At 53.5% G+C, this 18,996-nt stretch overlaps 7 protein-coding genes across 7 annotated transcripts; 4 read left to right on the forward strand and 3 right to left on the reverse strand.

The window, feature by feature from the left end:
• Positions 1–148: 148 nt before the first annotated feature.
• POSPLADRAFT_1145654 (hypothetical protein) lies at positions 149–1,818 on the reverse strand (the record flags this gene model as incomplete). Its single annotated transcript, XM_024485820.1, has 5 exons — positions 149–1,267; positions 1,335–1,344; positions 1,423–1,527; positions 1,585–1,719; positions 1,751–1,818. 5 exons carry the CDS (start codon positions 1,816–1,818, stop codon positions 149–151), a joined length of 1,437 nt encoding a protein of 478 aa, XP_024338556.1.
• Positions 1,819–2,045: 227 nt separating this feature from the next.
• On the forward strand, positions 2,046–4,047 carry POSPLADRAFT_1074645 (hypothetical protein). Its single transcript, XM_024482729.1, has 3 exons — positions 2,046–2,277; positions 2,324–2,696; positions 2,747–4,047. The coding sequence occupies exons 1-3, from the start codon at positions 2,201–2,203 to the stop codon at positions 3,860–3,862; spliced, it is 1,566 nt and encodes a 521-aa protein (XP_024338557.1). The 5' UTR covers positions 2,046–2,200; the 3' UTR covers positions 3,863–4,047.
• A 714-nt stretch (positions 4,048–4,761) lies between these two features.
• POSPLADRAFT_1181817 (hypothetical protein) lies at positions 4,762–7,139 on the forward strand (the record flags this gene model as incomplete). Its single annotated transcript, XM_024488872.1, has 3 exons — positions 4,762–4,907; positions 5,330–5,702; positions 6,021–7,139. Exons 1-3 carry the CDS (start codon positions 4,786–4,788, stop codon positions 7,137–7,139), a joined length of 1,614 nt encoding a protein of 537 aa, XP_024338558.1. The 5' UTR covers positions 4,762–4,785.
• Positions 7,140–8,665: 1,526 nt separating this feature from the next.
• Positions 8,666–9,987, forward strand: POSPLADRAFT_1181820 (glycosyltransferase family 8 protein; the record flags this gene model as incomplete). Its single annotated transcript, XM_024488873.1, has 3 exons — positions 8,666–8,774; positions 8,850–9,013; positions 9,063–9,987. The coding sequence occupies exons 1-3, from the start codon at positions 8,712–8,714 to the stop codon at positions 9,985–9,987; spliced, it is 1,152 nt and encodes a 383-aa protein (XP_024338559.1). The 5' UTR covers positions 8,666–8,711.
• Positions 9,988–11,067: 1,080 nt separating this feature from the next.
• On the reverse strand, positions 11,068–12,227 carry POSPLADRAFT_1144004 (glycosyltransferase family 8 protein; the record flags this gene model as incomplete). The annotated part of the gene is made up of 2 exons (XM_024485647.1): positions 11,068–11,980; positions 12,028–12,227. 2 exons carry the CDS (start codon positions 12,225–12,227, stop codon positions 11,068–11,070), a joined length of 1,113 nt encoding a protein of 370 aa, XP_024338560.1.
• Positions 12,228–13,397: 1,170 nt separating this feature from the next.
• Positions 13,398–14,185, reverse strand: POSPLADRAFT_1144808 (hypothetical protein; the record flags this gene model as incomplete). Its single annotated transcript, XM_024485733.1, has 2 exons — positions 13,398–13,761; positions 13,812–14,185. 2 exons carry the CDS (start codon positions 14,183–14,185, stop codon positions 13,398–13,400), a joined length of 738 nt encoding a protein of 245 aa, XP_024338561.1.
• A 695-nt stretch (positions 14,186–14,880) lies between these two features.
• POSPLADRAFT_1181823 (hypothetical protein) lies at positions 14,881–18,872 on the forward strand (the record flags this gene model as incomplete). The annotated part of the gene is made up of 16 exons (XM_024488874.1): positions 14,881–14,979; positions 15,032–15,076; positions 15,124–15,857; positions 15,908–16,094; positions 16,157–16,291; positions 16,343–16,595; positions 16,652–16,723; positions 16,772–16,835; positions 16,886–16,957; positions 17,014–17,085; positions 17,144–17,153; positions 17,205–17,348; positions 17,402–17,471; positions 17,534–17,919; positions 17,979–18,233; positions 18,291–18,872. The coding sequence occupies 16 exons, from the start codon at positions 14,881–14,883 to the stop codon at positions 18,561–18,563; spliced, it is 2,871 nt and encodes a 956-aa protein (XP_024338562.1). The 3' UTR covers positions 18,564–18,872.
• Positions 18,873–18,996: the final 124 nt, after the last annotated feature.

An 18,996-nucleotide genomic window follows, 5' to 3' on the forward strand; every position in this document is an offset into this window, starting at 1 on the left:
CCACTTCTTCGGCCAGAAATACGGTGAGGGAACACCGTCGGTGCATACATCTGGGAGCGGTAGTGCAACTGGATCATCTTGATCATCTTGGATAAGCCGTACCACTCTCACATATGATTTGATTTTCTCTACGACCTTTAAATACTTTTTACGGCCCATGCCTCGTTCCACGTGACATTCGAATTCGTCCAGAGATCGCCTCGTCTTCCTTATTAGTACTCGCAATCCAGAGATCGTTCAAATGGAAATGTGACAGTAGAGCCGTGATCCATCGGTCCATTCTTCCGAAGTCATGGTAATTACTGAAGCGCACCGCTTTCGAAGAGCCAGCTGCGACTACCGAGTGCGTCCAGGCAGAGATGTACAAAGACTTTGCATCAATCTGCGTCAGAGGGACTAGCCATTGAAAGTCGGACACTTTACAGCGTTCGAAGTTGACCGCCAAGCGCGCAGGAAGCCCGACGTGTGAAAAGAATCCGGATACCATGTTCCTGTCTGGACAACAGATTGCGAGACGGCGAAGATGGTGGAGAGTCACAGCAGGGATATTTTCATGAGGGTCGAATGCGTCCTCAGCAATGATTTTGTCTAAACCCAGGTCCTCTAGCCTCGGTGCAATCGACAAGATGTGAAACAAGTCTACAGCATGTAACCGCTTTTGCGCGAAGTAAAAGTGCGTGAGATTGGTGAGGGAGCTGGGGAGATGCCAATCCACCGCCCGTAGGACAAGCACCTTGACGTTAGAAACATCGCCTTGAAACTGGCAGTCCCATGCCGCCAAGGCTTGAAGTCCGTGGGCATAGGACGCGGGTAGGTCGGAATCGCGCCCTGTATACGAGGCGAGCGACTGAATGCGCTGTCCGTCAGTGCGCCATAGCTGCTCCACGTCGAGATCTTCATCTTCAACATTGAGCACTCTCAACGGCGCGCTTTGCGAGCGGATACGATACTCGCTAATGGCATCAGGATGAGAGGAGCCGTAGATGGTTGTCCAAAGAGTGGGTGTGTCCAATGCCACATCGCGCCACCGACGACACACATGGGTTAGTGGAAGCAACGCATCAGTATCCTTGAAATCGAAGAGGGAATCCCAGACTAATAATTCTTCGAGGCTGGGGTCTTCCAGATTGGTTGTCAACGGTGGTGGCACCTGATGGAAGATTTCGCCGTGAATCTCGACAGGAAGGCGATTGACAGGGTGTTGTGCATTTACTAACATTCGAACATTCGAGAGGGTATGCAGGAGCTCATCCTCAATGCACTTGAGCTGGGAGCAAGTTCCAACCAGTATCAGTTGCAATTATGTGATTTGATTGATCGCCACAATATCTTACATCAGTGAGACTGCGTGAAACAAGCATATGGCAGGTCAGCTCATCTTGACATCTTGAGATCATACATTGCGAATGACACGCTGCTAACCTCCATTCTCTGCAGGAGTTGCTCAGCTTTTCCAGCAGCGACGCTGCCTCAGAGAGGGTGAAACGGATGTCCGCAATGTTGATCAATTGTGACTTGAAGTTAGTGCTACCGTAGGGTGTCGGATGAAGATGACTTTGAGTCACTGCCAGCTACGCGACCCACGTGATCGATACAGATGTGACCGAAGTTGCAGCTTGTGGCTCGAGCCAAACCTGGGCACCGCGGCCTACAGACAGCCAATACTTTGCGGCATCTGTAGATTGAAACCCGAGCGCAGAGGGCGCCGTAGCATGTGATCTGGAATTGGGTTCTGACATAACGTGAGTACGCGCGTGCTTGTGTTTTCGTCTCTTTGGTGGCTTTTCCAAGGTTGTACCAGTTCAAGGCCAAGTCCATGGTATAGCTGGCGTCCTCATGAAGAGTGAACGGTCTCCCCGATAGCGGCGGGGACGGTTATGTTCGAGGCTGTTGCCCACGCGGGTGATTTTCATATATGACACAGCACGGATCTCCGATTGGGCTTGGTCGGGTATGTCTTGGCATTGTTGGCATCTTCCCACTCCCTGAGATTAGGGGGGAAATATGCATGGACCACCGTCGCAAACCGGAACACTCATTGACTCCTTTCCCCTTGCTGCAGATTCATTAAGTCGCTGGATCGCCGACTCGGCTGTTTGGACGACCATCAGCCTTTCTGCTAGCGCTTCGATCATCGCGCCTGCTCGAGAGGGGAGCCCGACTCGCGAAGGAGGCAAGGACGGCAATTGAGCACCCCCTCATGGATCGTCGCTGGCTACTCCCGCTCTCCATATTGGGCTCTGTAGCAGCTCAGAATGGCACGAATACCACAGATGGGTGAGTTTTGCGACAATGTCCACCCACCGACCCCTAACTTGAGCAGCTTCCCCAGCGATCCTATCTTGGCATTGCGCCCAAGCCTCGCCCACTCGCTGCCCGTGCAGCTGCTGCTCACTGGCATCGTGCTCACGCTCATGTCGGTGCTCCTACTGCAGCTTCTCTTCACCGCGCAATACCATTGCCGCCTCGCGCTGGTCAACTTCTCGCTGCAGATATCCGCTGTCGTCACCCTGCTCGTGACCTGCGTATCCACAGTCTACGTCGTGATGTCGACCGTCGACGGGCAGAGTCAGACGTGGCCGTACATGCTGAACTACGTTGCGGTCAACATCCCGCCAGAGGCTTCTGAGGGGTGGTCGCTTGCGGGACGTGCTGCGTGGCTGCTCATGCAGGCGACGACGGGTATGCTCATCCAGGTATGTCGCGGGCTAGGACACTATCTCTACGTATCTGATATCGTCCCCAGTGCACGCATATCCAATTTCTTACTCTGCTGTTCCCATCGAAGCTGGAGCGGCGGCTAATCTTTCTCCTGCTTGGTCCCCTCGCGCTCACGTCGGCCGCGATGCAGCTTATCCGGATCCAGACGGATTGGACCGTGCAGCGTATTGCCCAGGCAGTGCAGAGCGTATGCAACGCCACTCTCTCTCTCCTGTTCACGGTGTCGTTGTTCCTGTGGGGCCTGCTCGTGAACCGCAAGAACGCCTGGCGAATGGATGGCGGCACGGCGGCGTTTGGGGCCGGCGCACTCATGCTCGCACCGATGTCCACAGCCATCGCACTCATCTACATCCCACCCAGGGACCATTTCTCGTGGATGAAGCCGCTCATGTGGTCGATCATCCTCTGGCAGAGCTTCCTGGGCTGGTGGTGGTGGGTCGGCGCAGGCATGGGCGTAGGTGAGCTGGACGAGCTGCTTAGCCGCGAGGAGAAGCGGCAGAACAAGCGCAAGCGGCGCTCGGCGCGGCGCAAGGAGCAGCGCGAAAAGGCGGAGACGCTGATCAAGGGCGTCGCGGACGCGCTAAGCTTCAAACGACACCGCGCGAACGAGGAGGGCCCTGACGCCGCGCACTCTCCGTCCAGCCCCCGTCCGCCGAGTGTGATGACCGGGCGGTTCCGGCGGGTCGTCAACCACTCGTACAATCTCTTCCTCCTCCTGCGGCACGAGCACTTGACGGCCGAGCGTGAGCAGGCGGCGGAGTGGGGCGAGCGGATCAACCAGGTGTACGGTCGCGAGGGCAGCGGCGGGCTCGGCACGCGGGGCTGGGGGCTGGGAGAGTACGGCGTGCGGCGGATGGTCTCTGGGAACGGCCCTGCTTCGTTCGATCACACGGTCTCGGACCCGGAGGCAGAAGGCGAAGATGGGGACGTCGATAAGGCGGAGAAGGGCGTGGACACGGACGCCGTGGGCCGAGACGAGGATGACGTTCACAGGGTGCGGCGGAGAAACGTCCGGCAGGGCGGTGGGGACGACGGTGACGCCCACGCGCATCCGTCCGACGACGCGCGGCAGCGCACATCGATGTGGTGGTGGGGCCCGCTACGGCGGTGGCGGTTGCAGGACACCACTGAGTACTCATGACGGTGCGATTGTCTCTTTGCCTTTGTGTTACTTATTCCTTTCGAGCGGACTGTGTGTTTACTTGGTCCGGGACGGCTCGCTGCGATTTGTCCGGCGAAGTGGGCGTCACCGTGGATGTACAGTACGATCTTGAGTTTCTCTCGGGAGCTCTTCAATGTGTACGAATATACTCATACTCATCTGGCATATCTACCCGACAGTTCCCTCGGTAGGAGGGCCGCTTGAATTTGGCGTCGCTTGCGCTATATGGTCGCGTCTGGAGTTCGCACTCCACTGTATGCGAACGGCTGTGGGGTCTACACAACACCTGGATATCTGAGACCAGAACGTGTTCCCACATGCTAGTTCTTCGAGCTGTCATTAGGTCCAGATATTAAAAAGGGAGTTCGACATGTCCGCTTTGAAATGAGCTTCCGGTACACGGGTGGCAACTCGTGTCGAGTGTACCTGACATCCAAAAAAAACCTAGCGGTCAGGATACGATACCACATTTTGCTACACATGCTCCAGTGCTGTACGATTTGTTTACTTGGCTATCAGAATAATTTGAGCAAGGGAGCAATTGTTACAAATGCATGTGCAATGATCGACTTGGGATCGACTTGGCGTACCCATACATCACGTGGCTACCCAATAGTGTTATAGCATCCTTTGCGGCTCTCCCATACCCTCCAGCACTCCCTCCGCCCCACTGTCTGCCCGCAAACTTGCTGCTGCTGCTAAAGTACACCGTCTCATTGAACAAAATGACCAAATGCTGTCTCGGGTCGCGACGCGAGAGGCAGTTACTTGATGCGGAACGGTCGTTATAAATAGAAGGGCACTCTCCGAACACGAGCGACACGAGCGGCAACAATGGCGGTCTCTTGAGGTCTTCCCTTCTCGCCCATGTGTTGCCGCCCTCGTCCCCCGCACAGCATCTCATGATTCGACGGCTGCAGCTCGCCTTGCTATGTCTCTGCCTGTTCGTGCTTGTGGCCGCGCAAGGCGACACGGACCACACGACGTTTATCGACGGGACAGCCATCAATGTCACAGATGACGGGTGAGTGCCTTTCGCCGCCGAGCTTGAAGAGAAGACGGGTCGTGCTCTGGGTGTGTGCCGGTGGAAGCGGCGGTCGCAGTCTGTGCTCGGTGTCGTTGTCGGGTCGGGTTGGTGCAGGACATCGGTGCTGGAGCAGGAGAGATCGTGAGAGGCGGTCGCCCTGCGACGGGCATACATAGGTTCATTGCGGTTGAGAAGACATCGAGCGCGTATCGCTTGCCCCTCCCCCCTTGTGCTCAACCACAGAGTGCCTGCGACCTGCGAGCTTAGGGCCCATGAGACTATCCCTGCATCATGTCGTGATGATGTTATTGGCTCCAGGCATCACAAGCGCCAGATTGCTGGTGCGACAATGGCGAGGCTTCACTCGAGACATGAAATGAACGTCCTCGAGCTACTCCATGCTGATAATTGAATTGTAGATTCCCCTACGACCCCATCCTACAATTACGGCCCCCGTTTGCTCGCTCGCTACCCGTCCAGGTGCTCTTGAACGGGATCGTCCTCTCGCTTTCATCCGTGCTCTTGATACAGTTGCTCTTCACTGCACAATATCACTGGCCCCTCGCGCCACTCAACTTCACGCTCCAGGTCGCGGCTGTCATCCTGCTGGTTGTCACGTCGGTCGTGACGATCTTCATCGTGCTTTCAACCGTCACCGCTGAAAGTCGAACATGGCCGTACATGTTGAACTACTTGGCCGTTGATATTCCGCCCAGCATGAATACTAATTGGCCGATGCCTGACCTTGTGGCGTGGCTACTCATGACTGCCACTACGGCCGGACTTATACAGGTGAGTCATCTCCTGCACAACGCGTTCCATCAAGGGGCTGCGAGTCGCCACGATATATACTTGGACGATCCTCAATTGGCGTGCACTTTCACAAAGAATCATTTCTTTGGTTTGGCCTGAGACTATCAGGCCATAACGAGGCTTGACAATCCTTGCGAATGGCACTGCAATCGCCGTCATGCGTTGTAGAGCCGGATAGCCGGACCGCTGCTCCCGCGCCCTAATTGCACCTCCCTTTCGGTGCTTCAGATGCATCTCGCTTTTCCATCTCTAGTTTTCACTAGTTTGAGGTGCACTTCAGCTGATATCCCTTGCTAGATTACGCATATACAGTTCTTGACGTTGCTATTCCCGTCAAAGCTGGAGCGAAGACTCATATATGCGCTTCTTGGCCCACTTGCAATAACATCGGCAATCATGCAATTACTCCGCGTGCAGCACAACCACCACAAACTGATGAATTTCGTCAGTGCTGTGCAAAATATCTGCAACGCTGCACTCTCTCTCTTATTTACGGTATCGCTGTTTTTGTGGGGCCTGCTCGTCAACCGGAAGAATGCCTGGCGAATGGACGGAGGTACGGCGGCTTTTGGAGTAGGCGCGCTTACACTGGCACCGATGTCATCTGCCATCGCTCTGATCTACGTCCCAACCCGGGACCAATATACGTGGATGCCGCAGCTGATGTGGGCAATCATCCTGTGGCAAAGCTTCCTTGGCTGGTGGTGGTGGGTTGGCGCGGGCATGGGCGTCGGCGAACTGGATGAGCTCCTCAGTCGCGAGGAGAAGAGGCATCTTAAACGTCAGCGAAGGCTGGCGAAGCGCAAGGAGCAGCGCGAGCGTGCAGAAACGCTGTGGAGGGGTGTTACAGGCGCGATCGGTCTAGGGCGACAGCAAACTTCCTCCACTCCCGATCGGCCGCGTCGCAAACCGAGTCTGTCCAGCTTCTCGACAGGCGGCACGATGGTTAGGCGGATCTTCAACACCCAACCGGGCCGGCAAGTGTATGGCTGGTTCTTGCATTGGCGGCACGCGCACCTGGCGGCGGCACGCCAGCAAGCGGTCCAGCGCCGCGAACGCATGGACGCTGTGTACGGCCACGAAGGCGCAAGTACGCCGCGGACGCGCAGCGTCGCCTTGGGCTGGGGCGTGAGTGCCGGACCGAGGCGCGATGCGGAGGCGCAGGACGACGAGACGATCGTTGCGTCGGAGTCCGATGCCAGCGTTGATCTGGAGAAGGCGCCTCAGTCTGGGGAGACGAGTACGGAGGGAGATGCGTCCGTTCGGAAGAGAGGAGTCAAGAAGGAGGGGAAAAGTTCTCTGAACGAGCAGCCGGCGAGCCTGACTTCCGCTGCGACGCCCGAGAGTGCGCGTTCGTCGATGTGGTGGTGGGAACCGTTACGCCGTTGGCGTCTGCAGGACACGACAGAATACTGAACCAGCGTTTCTGCATGTCCAGCTTAATTTTCTTCCTCGTCCCGTTCGAAATGCTTTTCTTGACTAGCCAGTATTTTCTCTATGCGTGTACCAATTGTGTATTTTGTGCCCTTGTCCATTCTGAACACAACCGTGCCTGTGTAAACTCTGCATCGTAATTTATCCACCATAATACACGTTCACTCGGTACTTTTGTGTGTCATGATGTGCATGATTGAGTCGTGAAGCGTCTGAAACTGGAGTGGCGGAGAAAGAAAGAGAGAGGACGGCTCCAAGCAACTGCCTCGCGCAATAAAGTGTCTGTCATGCAAATCAAGGCAGTGGCCGGGACTGAGTCTTGAACGCATTGATCATGGGCATGCATAATGACGTCGCAACCGCGCGATCGACGATCGCGAGAGTTGTTGGTTCGCCATTGGTATATCTGCTAAACGGGATGAGAAACGGATCAACTTTAGGACAGTCAATAGTTAGTTCAAATAGACAAGTATGCATTGATGCTATATATTCTTTGAAGATTGGATATAAATGTTTGCGCGTTCATAACTCCGTATGCGTCGATCTGCATATTGCTGTCTGCAGTCTCCGGTGAAGCATTCGTAGATCAGAATACGCTCGAACATGACGAGAATACCTTGTTTCTTTTCATCACCGTGGCCCGAGCGACCACACGACAAAGTCGAAGAAGGTCTGCAGCACATCGAAGTAGACCTCCGGCGTGCAAATAAATATACACCATGCTCGCGTTACACTTCGACGTTCCTCGAGCACTTCCAGGAGATAACCGCCTAATGGTTGCCATCGCTGTGATTATGGAGAATAAGCTCCTCCACGGGAGAAAATTGTGTCACCCTCAGAAGAGGGAGTGAGACATACGCCACGCGGAATGTCTTGAGACTAGAAAGGACAGGCATATTTGACATATGAACCTCTCTTCGGCGCTTCGTCGCAGTCACCGGAGTGGCACAAGTGTAGGTCCTCCAACGCAAGGGGGCGGCAGCCTGCAAGAATATACGAGTCAGAGCAGGACCTCGTGGAAGGGGGATCGCCAGCGCGCAAATAGTCTCAAGAAGATGGTAGTACCACGTTTCGTGTAGAATACGAAAGCTCTGGGTCCAGTCAGAGCATAGCGCAGTAGTAGCTGGCGTCGAAGACAACGTTATACGCATGCAAAGCTTGTACAGGATTGTTTACGCACTATTTTGAGAAGCAGTCCTGAACCTGATTGACAAATGGGATGCTATCAATATCAAGATGAAATGGTAAATCCCATGTTTTGAACATGGATTTCCAGGAAAATAAGCTCGACTCATGCGCGTAGGCATAACTGTTGCTGTCGTTCTCGGGTTGCCGTGTTCTCAATTGTTTCCTGCCACCGGCTGCGCATCATTCGTGTGGAAACCGAGCTGTGATCAATACGAGACTTGGCATCAAAGTCATCGGCGCCGGCACCGCTAGCCAGCGTCAGCAATAATTGCTATGCAGCCAGCTTGCTAGAGTACTTCTACGACCTTGACGTGAGGTGACTTTTGTCGCTGTTCGACTGGACGCGCTGGATTGAAACTGCAAAGGATGTGGGAGGTAGCGCAGCGGATCAGAGGGCGTCTCGCAGGGTGGCTGCGCAATCCCCACCAGGTATGTCTATGCAGTCCCATTCATGTTTCTGTCTTGCACCGCTGACTCGCCTTCATGTTCTCCTCGCGGTACAAGGACTACACCCCGTTGTGGTCTGATGCATCTAACTCAAGACCACTTTCTCGAAAATATGTCCTCCTGGCACTTGTCCTCATTGGCGCGTCCGCGTTGACCAACGTGATACTGTATGGCAAGCTTGCGAAGAGATGGCCGGGCCCTCTCGATAATTATCAACCACTGTGAGTGGTTCTCCTGCGTGTTTGCGTTACGACTCACGGGGTGCCGCAGAACGATACAGCCAGTAGTCAACGACGACTTCCTGCGGACTCGATCACCTCCTCTGAATTCCAGCGAGAACGCCATTGTAACAAGCTTATACACCGACTCTTACGCGACCGCTATTGCCACGCTCGGGCACTCGCTGAACAGGGCGAACAGCACCGCGAGCCGCATCCTCTTCTACCTGCCCGAGAAGATCTCTCCCCGCGCGCTCTGCATCGCGACGGCCACTGGGTTCATCCCCCGCGCAATCACACGCATTCCGCCCCCGCACGGTGGCAAGGGCGTGTACGACCACTTCATGGACCAGTATTCGAAGCTGAACATCTGGACGCTCGCGGACGAGGGCTACAAGGGCGTCGTATATCTTGACGCCGACACGCTCGTCTTGCGCAATTTCGACGAGCTGTTCGCGCTGCCGTACAACTTTGCGGCGGTTCCGGACGTGTACGTCGACGGGATGGGGTTCTCGCTGGGGTTCAACGCGGGCGTGCTCTTTCTCCGCCCGTCGACCGAGGTGTTCACGGACATGCTTGCGAAGATCGACACGGCGTCGTACAATATGCACGAGGCGGAGCAGTCCTTCCTCAACCACTACTACGGCGCGGAGGCGGTGCGGCTCCCGTACGCGTACAATGCGAACCTCGCGATTAAGAAACGCAAGCCGGAGCTGTGGGCGGACGTGAAGCGCGAGGCACGGATAGTGCACTACACGCTCGTGAAGCCCTTCTTAAAGGAGTGGGACAACTCAGGGAAGACGGTGGTGGAGATCCGGCGTATGGAGTCGAATGTGCAGAACAAGCTCAGCGCGTTCGGAGGCATGTTCAAGGAGGAGTTGTTGGACTGGGTAGGGATCTGGAAGGAGACACGACGGACTTATGCAGATGTGTTGACAGTCTGTAGTGGCGCAAGTGCTACCCTTCCGAGTTCATGACCTATGAGTTTATCGTGTGTGAGCATTTTCTTGGTTTTACGGCAAGGCGGCCTGTGTTGATCGGACATTGTAGTCTCGGGATTGTGTCATTCACACTGTAATTCACGCTACCTATTTATCAACGCGAGCGCAGCACCGACTGTGATAATGGACCAAGCTTTGCTTCTCGGTCGAGCATGAACGCCGACTCTCTCCACCCGCGAACAAGCCTACCTCAGGGTGATTTGGTCAAGTGCGACGGTCCATGACGCCGGGGCTATATGACAGCCACATACACTGATATTCAGGCTGCAGGGGCAGAGATGAAACGCTATGATCGCAAGCGATCCACCGCTGCCTTAGCATGTCTATGGTTAGTACCTGGGATGTGCTACGAGCGAGATGTATCAATCTGAGCACTTGAAGCTCGAGCATCATGCTACATAGGCCCACATTCATCTTCTATGTAAGTCGCCACTGTTTCTCATCCAGTGCGTCTCACGTCAAAGTTTCAGAACAGTGTTGTTTGTTCAATATTTGACGCATATATGCCCTCGAACGCCTCCCGTCAACATCAAAAACAAGATTTTAGCCCGTGTGCCTGCCTGCTCACGGTGCGTCGAGCCTGAGTGTGTAGAATAACCCGCAGATGTATAGCAGCTGTCAATAGAACCATACCAGAAAGTTACCGTGATAGACCAGCCTGGGCGGCGAAGAAAACCACAAGGATGTCACTCAAGGAGCCATCCGGAATTTGTATGAGACAAGATGTTTATATGGCATCCCGCTAGGATTGCTAGTGCTCATTCGCCGAGTTGTGGCGAGGATAAATCATGCCTCTTCTATTCATATTTACCGGCTGTCCCACCTATCTCAAATAACCACATAGCAATCGCCATACTTCATCAATCAGGCGAATTACACCCACAGCTAAGAGTATACAATGTCTATAACAATACGGAACATCCCCTTTATAGCCCACTATTAATATGAGAGTAGGAACATGACAACAGTTGAGCCTATGTATTATTGAGTAGCATGAAAGACAGGAACGTGAGGGGAGATACGAACTAAACCGCTGCCCGCCTGGCAGCAGGCTGGTCATGAGCGCGACTTGATGGAGCCGCACTGCGTTAATGCATCGTTGTAAATCCGATACGTCTCGTTCCAGACCTCGAGCCACGTCTGCAGTTCCTCGTCAAATGCCCCGTCAAACTCGCCCATCCGGTGCCGCACGTTCTCCGCCAGACTGTGCATGTCCAGCACCGTCTTGCCCGAGTTGTCCTCCTCGGCAAGAAATGGCTTGACGAGCGTGTAGTGCACGATACGCGTGCGGTTCCGCAGGTCCTCCCACATCCCCGGCTTGCGCTTCTTGATGGCGAGGTTTGCGTTGTACACGTAGGGCAGCCGCACCGCCTCTGCCGCGTAATACTGGTTCAAGAACGCCTGGTCCGCCTGGATCCCGTCGTACGACGCCGTCTGCATCTTCGCCATCATGTCCCGGAACACCTCCGTCGACGGCCGTGCGAAGATCACGCCCGTGTTGAACTCCAGCGCGAACCCGTGTGAGCCAACGTAGACGTCCGGCACCGCCCCAAAGTTGAACGGCAGCGCGAACAGCTCGTCAAAATTGCGCACCACCAGTGTGTCGGCGTCCAGGTGCACCACTGCCCGCACGCCCTCGTCGCCCAACGTCCAAAGATTCAGCTTCGAGTACGCGTCCATGAACCGCGCGTGCGTGCCCTCCCCGTTGTGCGGCGGCGCGATCCGCGACACGGGGTGCGGCGTGAAGCCCGTTGCCGACGCGATACACAGCGCCTCGTCCGAGATGTGCTCCGGCAGGTAGAACAGGATCCGCCGCGCCGTGCTGTTTACGCGGCTGAGTGAGTGGCCGAGGTTGGCGATCGCGGTCGCGTACGAGTCGGTGTACATGCATGTCACGACAGCTGTTTCGTCTGCGGCCGGCTTTGCGAGCGAGCTGTAGAACGCTTCGTTTACTATAGGATGTACATTTCTGCGACACAGTCAGCGTGCGCCTTCGGCGGCGGCATGTGGACTCACAAATGCTGATAGTTATCTAAAGGGGTCGTGAACCATCTATGTGACAACTTGTAGATGAAATACACGTTGAGCACCGCCGACGCAGCGAGAAGGACCAAAGCCGCGATTATTCGGACCACATTCTGGCGACTGGTCTGCTTCAGCGCCGCAACGTCCGACCATAGCGGCGTGTAGTCTTTGTAGCGCGAGAGGAAATACATAGAAGATTATACGTTAAAGGTGCAAGCGAGTGAGAATGTCGTCGTGAACATCGCCAGCATTTGATCAGCTTTGGCGCTACAAGTCCTCGACTGTGCAACTGGTGATGCCGCTGAGACAATCATCACGGCCACCAGACATCCGCAGCTCTCAAGAGGGGTCGTGCAAGAGGGGTCATGCAAGACGTGCTACGGTAGAGGTAGGAAGATATATGTCTAAAAGACACTGCGAGGAAGGCATTGTTGCATAGTATACAAGTGGCCGCTAGTTGTATGACCGAAGATTGCGTGGAAGTATCACTGACAGGTATATGTAGCTATATACGTATCGGATGCAGTATGAATGACTCCATCGGCTGGGAAATCTCTCGTGTAAATGGCTCGTGCGAACGGAATTATCATGCAGATCATGTAGGAAGGTAAGAAGCTGGGAGCAGCTGGACGCGGCGCTGATTGGCTAATTCAGACGGTTGACGCCGGGCGAACGGATAATGTCAGAGGGACCAAATAAATGCTGTGAATTGTTTCAGCAAGCCATACGACTACTAAATGGAAGATGAAACACACCACAGTTACACCGCAGATGATGCTATCTCCATTGCCTCACGGTACAAGCTCAGCACATAGCTTTTCAAGCTTCTCAGACTTCAGGCTTGCGACCAGCTCGAATGCAATATTGACATGTGTGGCACTAGCAGGGGCTTTTTGCGGTTTCTTGTGACTTAACAAAACAGAACAAACCTCAGTGTTCATCGAGTCTACAAAACGCAACACAGGCAAGTGAGTTCAAAGGCCACGAAGGATCATAGCACAACAGACATGTGTATATCTTGCTCCGTAGTATGAAACAGATGCGAGGGTTTGGTCAAGACCCAAGAAAGATCATCGCCTGATGCATCGACTGAATAATAGTGGAGCACATCAGAACAGTGAGCGCACCTGTGCGGCAGCGGGCCCATCAAGGCAGCAGCCTTGCAGCAAGCCCAGTAACGATAGATCTCCCGTTGCAAACTGTAGTTCACGTTGCAGAGCCCAGTGGTGTAACTTAGAGACATCAGCCTTCGATCTTCCACCTCAGCCTTGCCATTCTGCGGGGAGGTGTATCTTCAACACACAAAGGCCTGCAATGTCGGTAAAAACGCGTGCGAGGAGGGAGGGGGGGTCAAAGGTGCTTCATGCCGCCTGTCCACGCTTCTTCTGCAGCGCATTCCGAACCACCTTGCTTTCATTCTCCCTAGCTGTAACCAGTCTCTTGGCCTTTGAGATGTCCAATGATTCCTGTAGCTCCGAATAGTCTCGCTTCTTCTTCTGGCTCGAGCTAGCCTTGGTCTCTGTTGGCATCCTGGATTCCAAGGGGGTTGACTCTGCAGTCAACTGTGCGAGCTGGGAGCGCAAGGTATCCAGGGTGGCATCAAGGGTAGATAACGTAGCAATGAGGCCTGCTATTTCGTCCTTCAGCCTGAACTTGCGGCATACCTCACGCGCACAGGTCTCGAAGTGCGCAAAGCGATCCGGTCCCAGCATGATACCGCCGTACCTGGCGCGGCTCGTAGGAGATATCTATACCATAAGACAGATAGCACGTACCAGCGACTGACGACCACGGCTGCGTCCAGGATACCCTCGTCCTGCATGGCCCTCAACACTTTACCGCCGCCGTGCTGCTCTCCGTCGTCCTGGCAGCCGGTCTGCAGCTCAAAGTCATCTGGTCCCTCAAGTCCAGTCTTTCCTGGACGCAGAACCATGCAACGCCATGCCGCCACCTCATGAGAGGCCGGCTTTGCACGATGCACGATGTTCTTGACGTGCGCGACGGCAGCGCGAGCTTCCTTGAGCGAGGCCGCGGGGTATATTGTTGCCACGAATGTCGAACCGCGGTCTCGTATCTCTTGTGAGGTAGCAATGCACTCTGGAGGCGGCCGCGAAGTAGATGATGAGATGAAGGAGTCGAGCGTCGACATGTCGGGACTGTTGAACGCAGTAATTGTAATCGCGAGTTCACCTCCGTAGCCAACACATCTAATCTAATCCGATCCTACAGTACTGATTAGTGGCCCTAAGTACGTACTCTGAAAGTCTGAAGCATGTCGGTTACAGATATTGTCTGATTTCCAAGTAGCACTGAATATACAATATACAGTAGACAAATGGGCATTGCGGATGTACATAACGCGGCGATTGAAGCAACACGGAATCTACCACACAAACGTTACAGAAAAAAACAACGATCTGTCACTGTGACAAAGGTGAGATGACATACCAGTCACTCTTGTCAGCGATAATATTTAAGCGGTGGGTTTGAGTCCATCCATTGAAGCTGCAAGCTCAAGCCTCCAGTTTCAAGCTCAAGCTTCAAATGTAGCTATGCAAGCTGACAATGAAGTTAATAATTATAAGTATGTACTTATGGCCCAAGGCTGAGCTAACGCCCATGCGGATAATTCCAAACATAGGCTTATAAGAGTATAAAGTCTATTCTTGGCTTCATCAAGGCACAATTGGTCTCGATGTGGAACTATATGTGGACTTTATAGCCACGGTCATTGTCCCCCCGTTCCCAGTCGACCACGACAGCGACGATACCATCCACCTCATCTGCACCCGCTGTGGCTCGGGCTTGAAGCTTCATTCCTTTCTCTCACCGAACTAGACTGCCATGTCGAACATCACACAGTTAGTAGACGAAAACGCATCGCAGCGGACGCTGGCGCCCGCCGCTGTTGGCACGCAGGTCGCTCTTATGAGCGTCGTTTCGGTGAGTGCCCCAGATCAACGCCAACAGACGACGTGCGAACGAGGATGCACAGGTTGCTACTGTACTCATCTTTAATGTCCTGCGTCCACGCAACAAGGTGAGTGCACATTTCAACTCGAGGAAAGGGGGCTCACGGGGCATCAGATCGTTTATGAGCCCAAAGTCAAATACCATGTCGGCAACAAGCGTCCCCCTCGGATGTCAGATTCGTTGCTCGGCTGGCTACCCCCACTGCTACATACGAAGGAACCTGAGCTAGTCGACAAGATTGGTTTAGACGCTGCTATCTACCTGCGCTTTCTCCGCATGTTCCGACTGCTGTTCACTTGTATTGCTCTGCTCTGTTGTGTTGTGCTACTTCCCGTGGATATCACCTACAACCTCCGCTATGTCAATCCCGGGGCGCGCGATGTGCTTTCAATCTTGACTATTCGCGATGTCCAGGGGCCACTGCTCTTTGTGCATGTTGCGGCCACATATGCGATTACTGCGCTCGTGATGGGCTTTGTGTGGCACAATTGGCGTCAGGTTGTGCGGCTACGCCACGACTGGTTTCGCTCCCCGGAGTACATGCAGTCATTTTACGCGCGGACGTTGATGGTGACGCGAGTGCCGAAGAAGTTCCAATCGGACGAAGGAATCCGTGCCATCTTCCAGTCCATGCATATGCCATATCCCACAACCTCAGTCCATATCGGGCATCGTGTCGGTCGGCTTCCGGAGCTCATCGAGTTCCATAACAACACCGTGCGGGAATTGGAACATGTTCTTGTCCGATATCTCAAGGATGGACACATTGCCAAAGAGCGACCACAGAAGCGGCTGGGCGGATTTCTCTGCTGTGGTGGTCGGAAAGTTGATGCCATTGACTACTATATGTACGCACTCTCGAATCCGCATCTATTGCCCCCCTCACGTCTGTGTACAGTGGTCGACTGCAACGATCGGAGGATGCAGTCGAAAAATATCGCGCCTCGTTCGATCATCGACAGGCAGAAACTTATGGTTTTGCATCCATGGCTGCCGTTCCCTATGCGCATATAGTCGCCAATCTGCTCAGGAACAAGCATCCGAAGGGGACCACTATCACGCTTGCGCCTAATCCCAAGGACATTGTATGTATGCATTCTTAGGTGGCAGCGACCATACTATGCGTGATTGCTAAATACTCGTGTAGGTTTGGAAGAATCTGGGATTGACAAAGGCGGAGCTCGCTCGGAACCAGACCATCGGATGGACCATTCTAGTGTTTGTGTGTTTTGCAAACACGATCCCTCTGTTCGTCATTTCCATTTTGGCGAACTTGGCCTCGGTCCGTGGTTTTTTCTCGTTGATCATCGACGGAGAACTGACAGCCGTCTAGCTGACCTCCTATGTGCCATTTCTGGCAAAATGGTCCTCTGCGTCACCTGGAACTTTCACATTCATCTCTGGTGTACTGCCACCGACCGTCTCTGCGCTATTCGGTTATGTACTGCCCATCATCATGCGCTACCTCACGAAGTACATGGGCGCATACACCCATTCACGACTTGACCGCGCTGTTGTTGCACGCTATTTTGCCTTCTTGGTCAACTCCCAGCTGATCATTTTTACGTTGATTGGTGTCATCTTCAGTGGGTCGCGCATATTCATGTGTGCGAGATTGTCGGTTGACTTAGCCGGCTAACAGAGTCCGTGTCGAATATCGTAGAGCAAGTCGGCCACCATGAGGGTATCAAGACAATCATTGAAAACCTGCATAGTAAGAGCCCTCGTCTCGCTAGAGCGATCAATTCTGAAAACGTCGTAGCCTTGCCCGATACCATCAACCAGACATATATTGACCAATCTTCGTATTGGCTAACGTATTTCCCGTATGTTGAACTATGGCTAATAGTTACCCTTGGTACTGAGCGTTTGTCAGATTGCGTGGCTTCCTTATCCTGTTCGACTTGGCACAGATCATCAATCTGGTGGTGATCTTCGTCAAGAAGCGGTATGTAGAGATTGTACCTTTAAGAGCAGGCGATTGACTGTCGTTTCTCGTGTAAGTCTCTTTGGTCGCACCCCACGTGACGTTCGGGAGTGGACTCAACCTCCAGAGTTCCCGTATCCTATCTACTAGTGAGTTGCTCCCGTCTTTGATTTCAACTTGGCTTTGCTCATTGTGCATTGCGTGTAGTTCCAACTTGGTACGAACCTACCCAAAGTGTAGAAAACAAACGCTGATTCTCTCATACTAGCTACTCATGGGAACAGTGGGCCTGTTCTTTGCACCATTGGCGCCGCTGGTGGCTATCGCTGCCATGGTTGTTTTCTGGCTTAGCTCCTGGGTCTACAAATATCAGCTTATGTTTGTCTTCGTCTCCAAGGTCGAAACCGGTGGCGTACGTCATGCATAGCGTGCACTCGAATCCCGTTAATGGGTCATCATTTCTAGCGTCTCTGGAATCCAGTCATTAATCGGCTGCTCGTCTCTGTGATTTTGATGCAGCTGTTGATGGTTTTGAGTAAGTGCCTGTGAGACATCGAGTATTGAATGGTCACTGATGCGTTGCGTTACACGTTGTAGCGATCGGTCTCCAGTATAAATTCAAGTCTTTGTACTGGCTATCGACCCTTCCACCGATTTTGGCCATCTTCTTCTTCAAGATCTACTTGAACCGCAAATTCCTTCAGGCGTTCCAGTACTATATCCCGTCAGAAGAAGAGCTTCGCGAGGCGTATGTGCACTCGCAGCGAGCAGACAATGCTGGAAACAAATTGGAGAAACGTTTCGGTCATCCTGCGCTCAATGCCGACCTTTTCACTCCGATGGTCCATGCTCACATGACTCACCTCCTGGCTGATGTGTTCCAAGGGAAGATTGGTACGACGAAGACAAAACTTGACGACATAGGAGGCAAAGTCAACGCTGCTGTCGTTGCTGGTGGGGTCAAAATTGCTGCCATCGACGAGGTGAGACTACAAGGCCCCTATGAGTTGTCCACAGTCCTGACATGCGCCGGTCGACTTAGCGTGATCTCGAATATGATCCAGCGCTGTACCAGCGCGACCGTGGAGAGTTAGACTGGGACCAACGCTCTATGTCGTCCACGAATCTGCTACAGCAGGACAACGGCTCTAGAGCACAGTTATACGCAAACAACGGCCGTGCATCGCCTGCGCCTTCGAAAATGGCCAATTACGACGCCTATCTCGCGAATGGACCGCAACCAGAAATCGAGATGATACGACTTGATTATGATCAACAACCGTTGTTGACCTCAGCAGTGAGTCCAATTTGAGGGCATCGCGATGCATATTCCTCATGCCTACATCATTTCCAGCAGGCGCCGGGCTACTACGAGCCTAATGCGATGGCCAGTCAAGCAAGCTTTGGTATACCGCCCGGTGCGATGGCTAGTCAAGCACACTTTGGTTTACCGCCCAACGCTATGGCTAGTCAGTCAAGCTTTGGGCAGTATGGAACGCCGACCATGGAGACGGCGCCGCCCATGCCATCCATGCCAATCCCTTACCAACAGCAACATCAGGAGGGCAATCGACAGGCCCCCATTCATCGGCCGTACCCACCCAATCGCGAGAGTTCATGGCAATGAGGCAAGTGATCTGTCCGTGATCCCCTGTCCGTTGCCGTTGTATTGTTTTTCCCTCGCTGCGTTGCTGTGTTGGGTCGATCTTTATTGTCTTCAACGTTCGCTGTATATTTTGCTTTACTTACGGATGACGGATGCTCCTTCATTATCCCATGGTTGTGGTAGTAAGACTAGGGGTACATGCGTACGTGATCACGGACACCTACTCGCATATGTATATCGGTAGATATCATGATAATTCGGACCAAACTATCACGCACACATATGTTCCCAGTGACACATTGGAATTAACATCTGTACATGGATTTGCTTACACAATGTTTCGGAGTCCACCAACGACAGTGCATCGCCCTCATGTCATTGTCGTAAACTAAAATTTGTATAATCTACCTTCTGATCCCCGCGATGAGTGGTGATATCCAGAGGGATGATTCTG

This window comes from Postia placenta, assembly GCF_002117355.1.
Source record: "Postia placenta MAD-698-R-SB12 unplaced genomic scaffold POSPLAscaffold_8, whole genome shotgun sequence".
Classification (NCBI taxonomy): Eukaryota; Fungi; Basidiomycota; class Agaricomycetes; order Polyporales; family Adustoporiaceae; genus Rhodonia; species Rhodonia placenta.

Bases quoted from the DNA above. Each gene is read 5' to 3' on its own strand.
- POSPLADRAFT_1074645 (XM_024482729.1), top strand. From the start codon at position 2,201: ATGGATCGTCGCTGGCTACTCCCGCTCTCCATATTGGGCTCTGTAGCA. The intron at 2,278-2,323 runs GTGAGTTTTGCG...TAACTTGAGCAG, and splicing joins GGCACGAATACCACAGATGG to CTTCCCCAGCGATCCTATCT. The intron at 2,697-2,746 runs GTATGTCGCGGG...TATCGTCCCCAG, and splicing joins CGACGGGTATGCTCATCCAG to TGCACGCATATCCAATTTCT.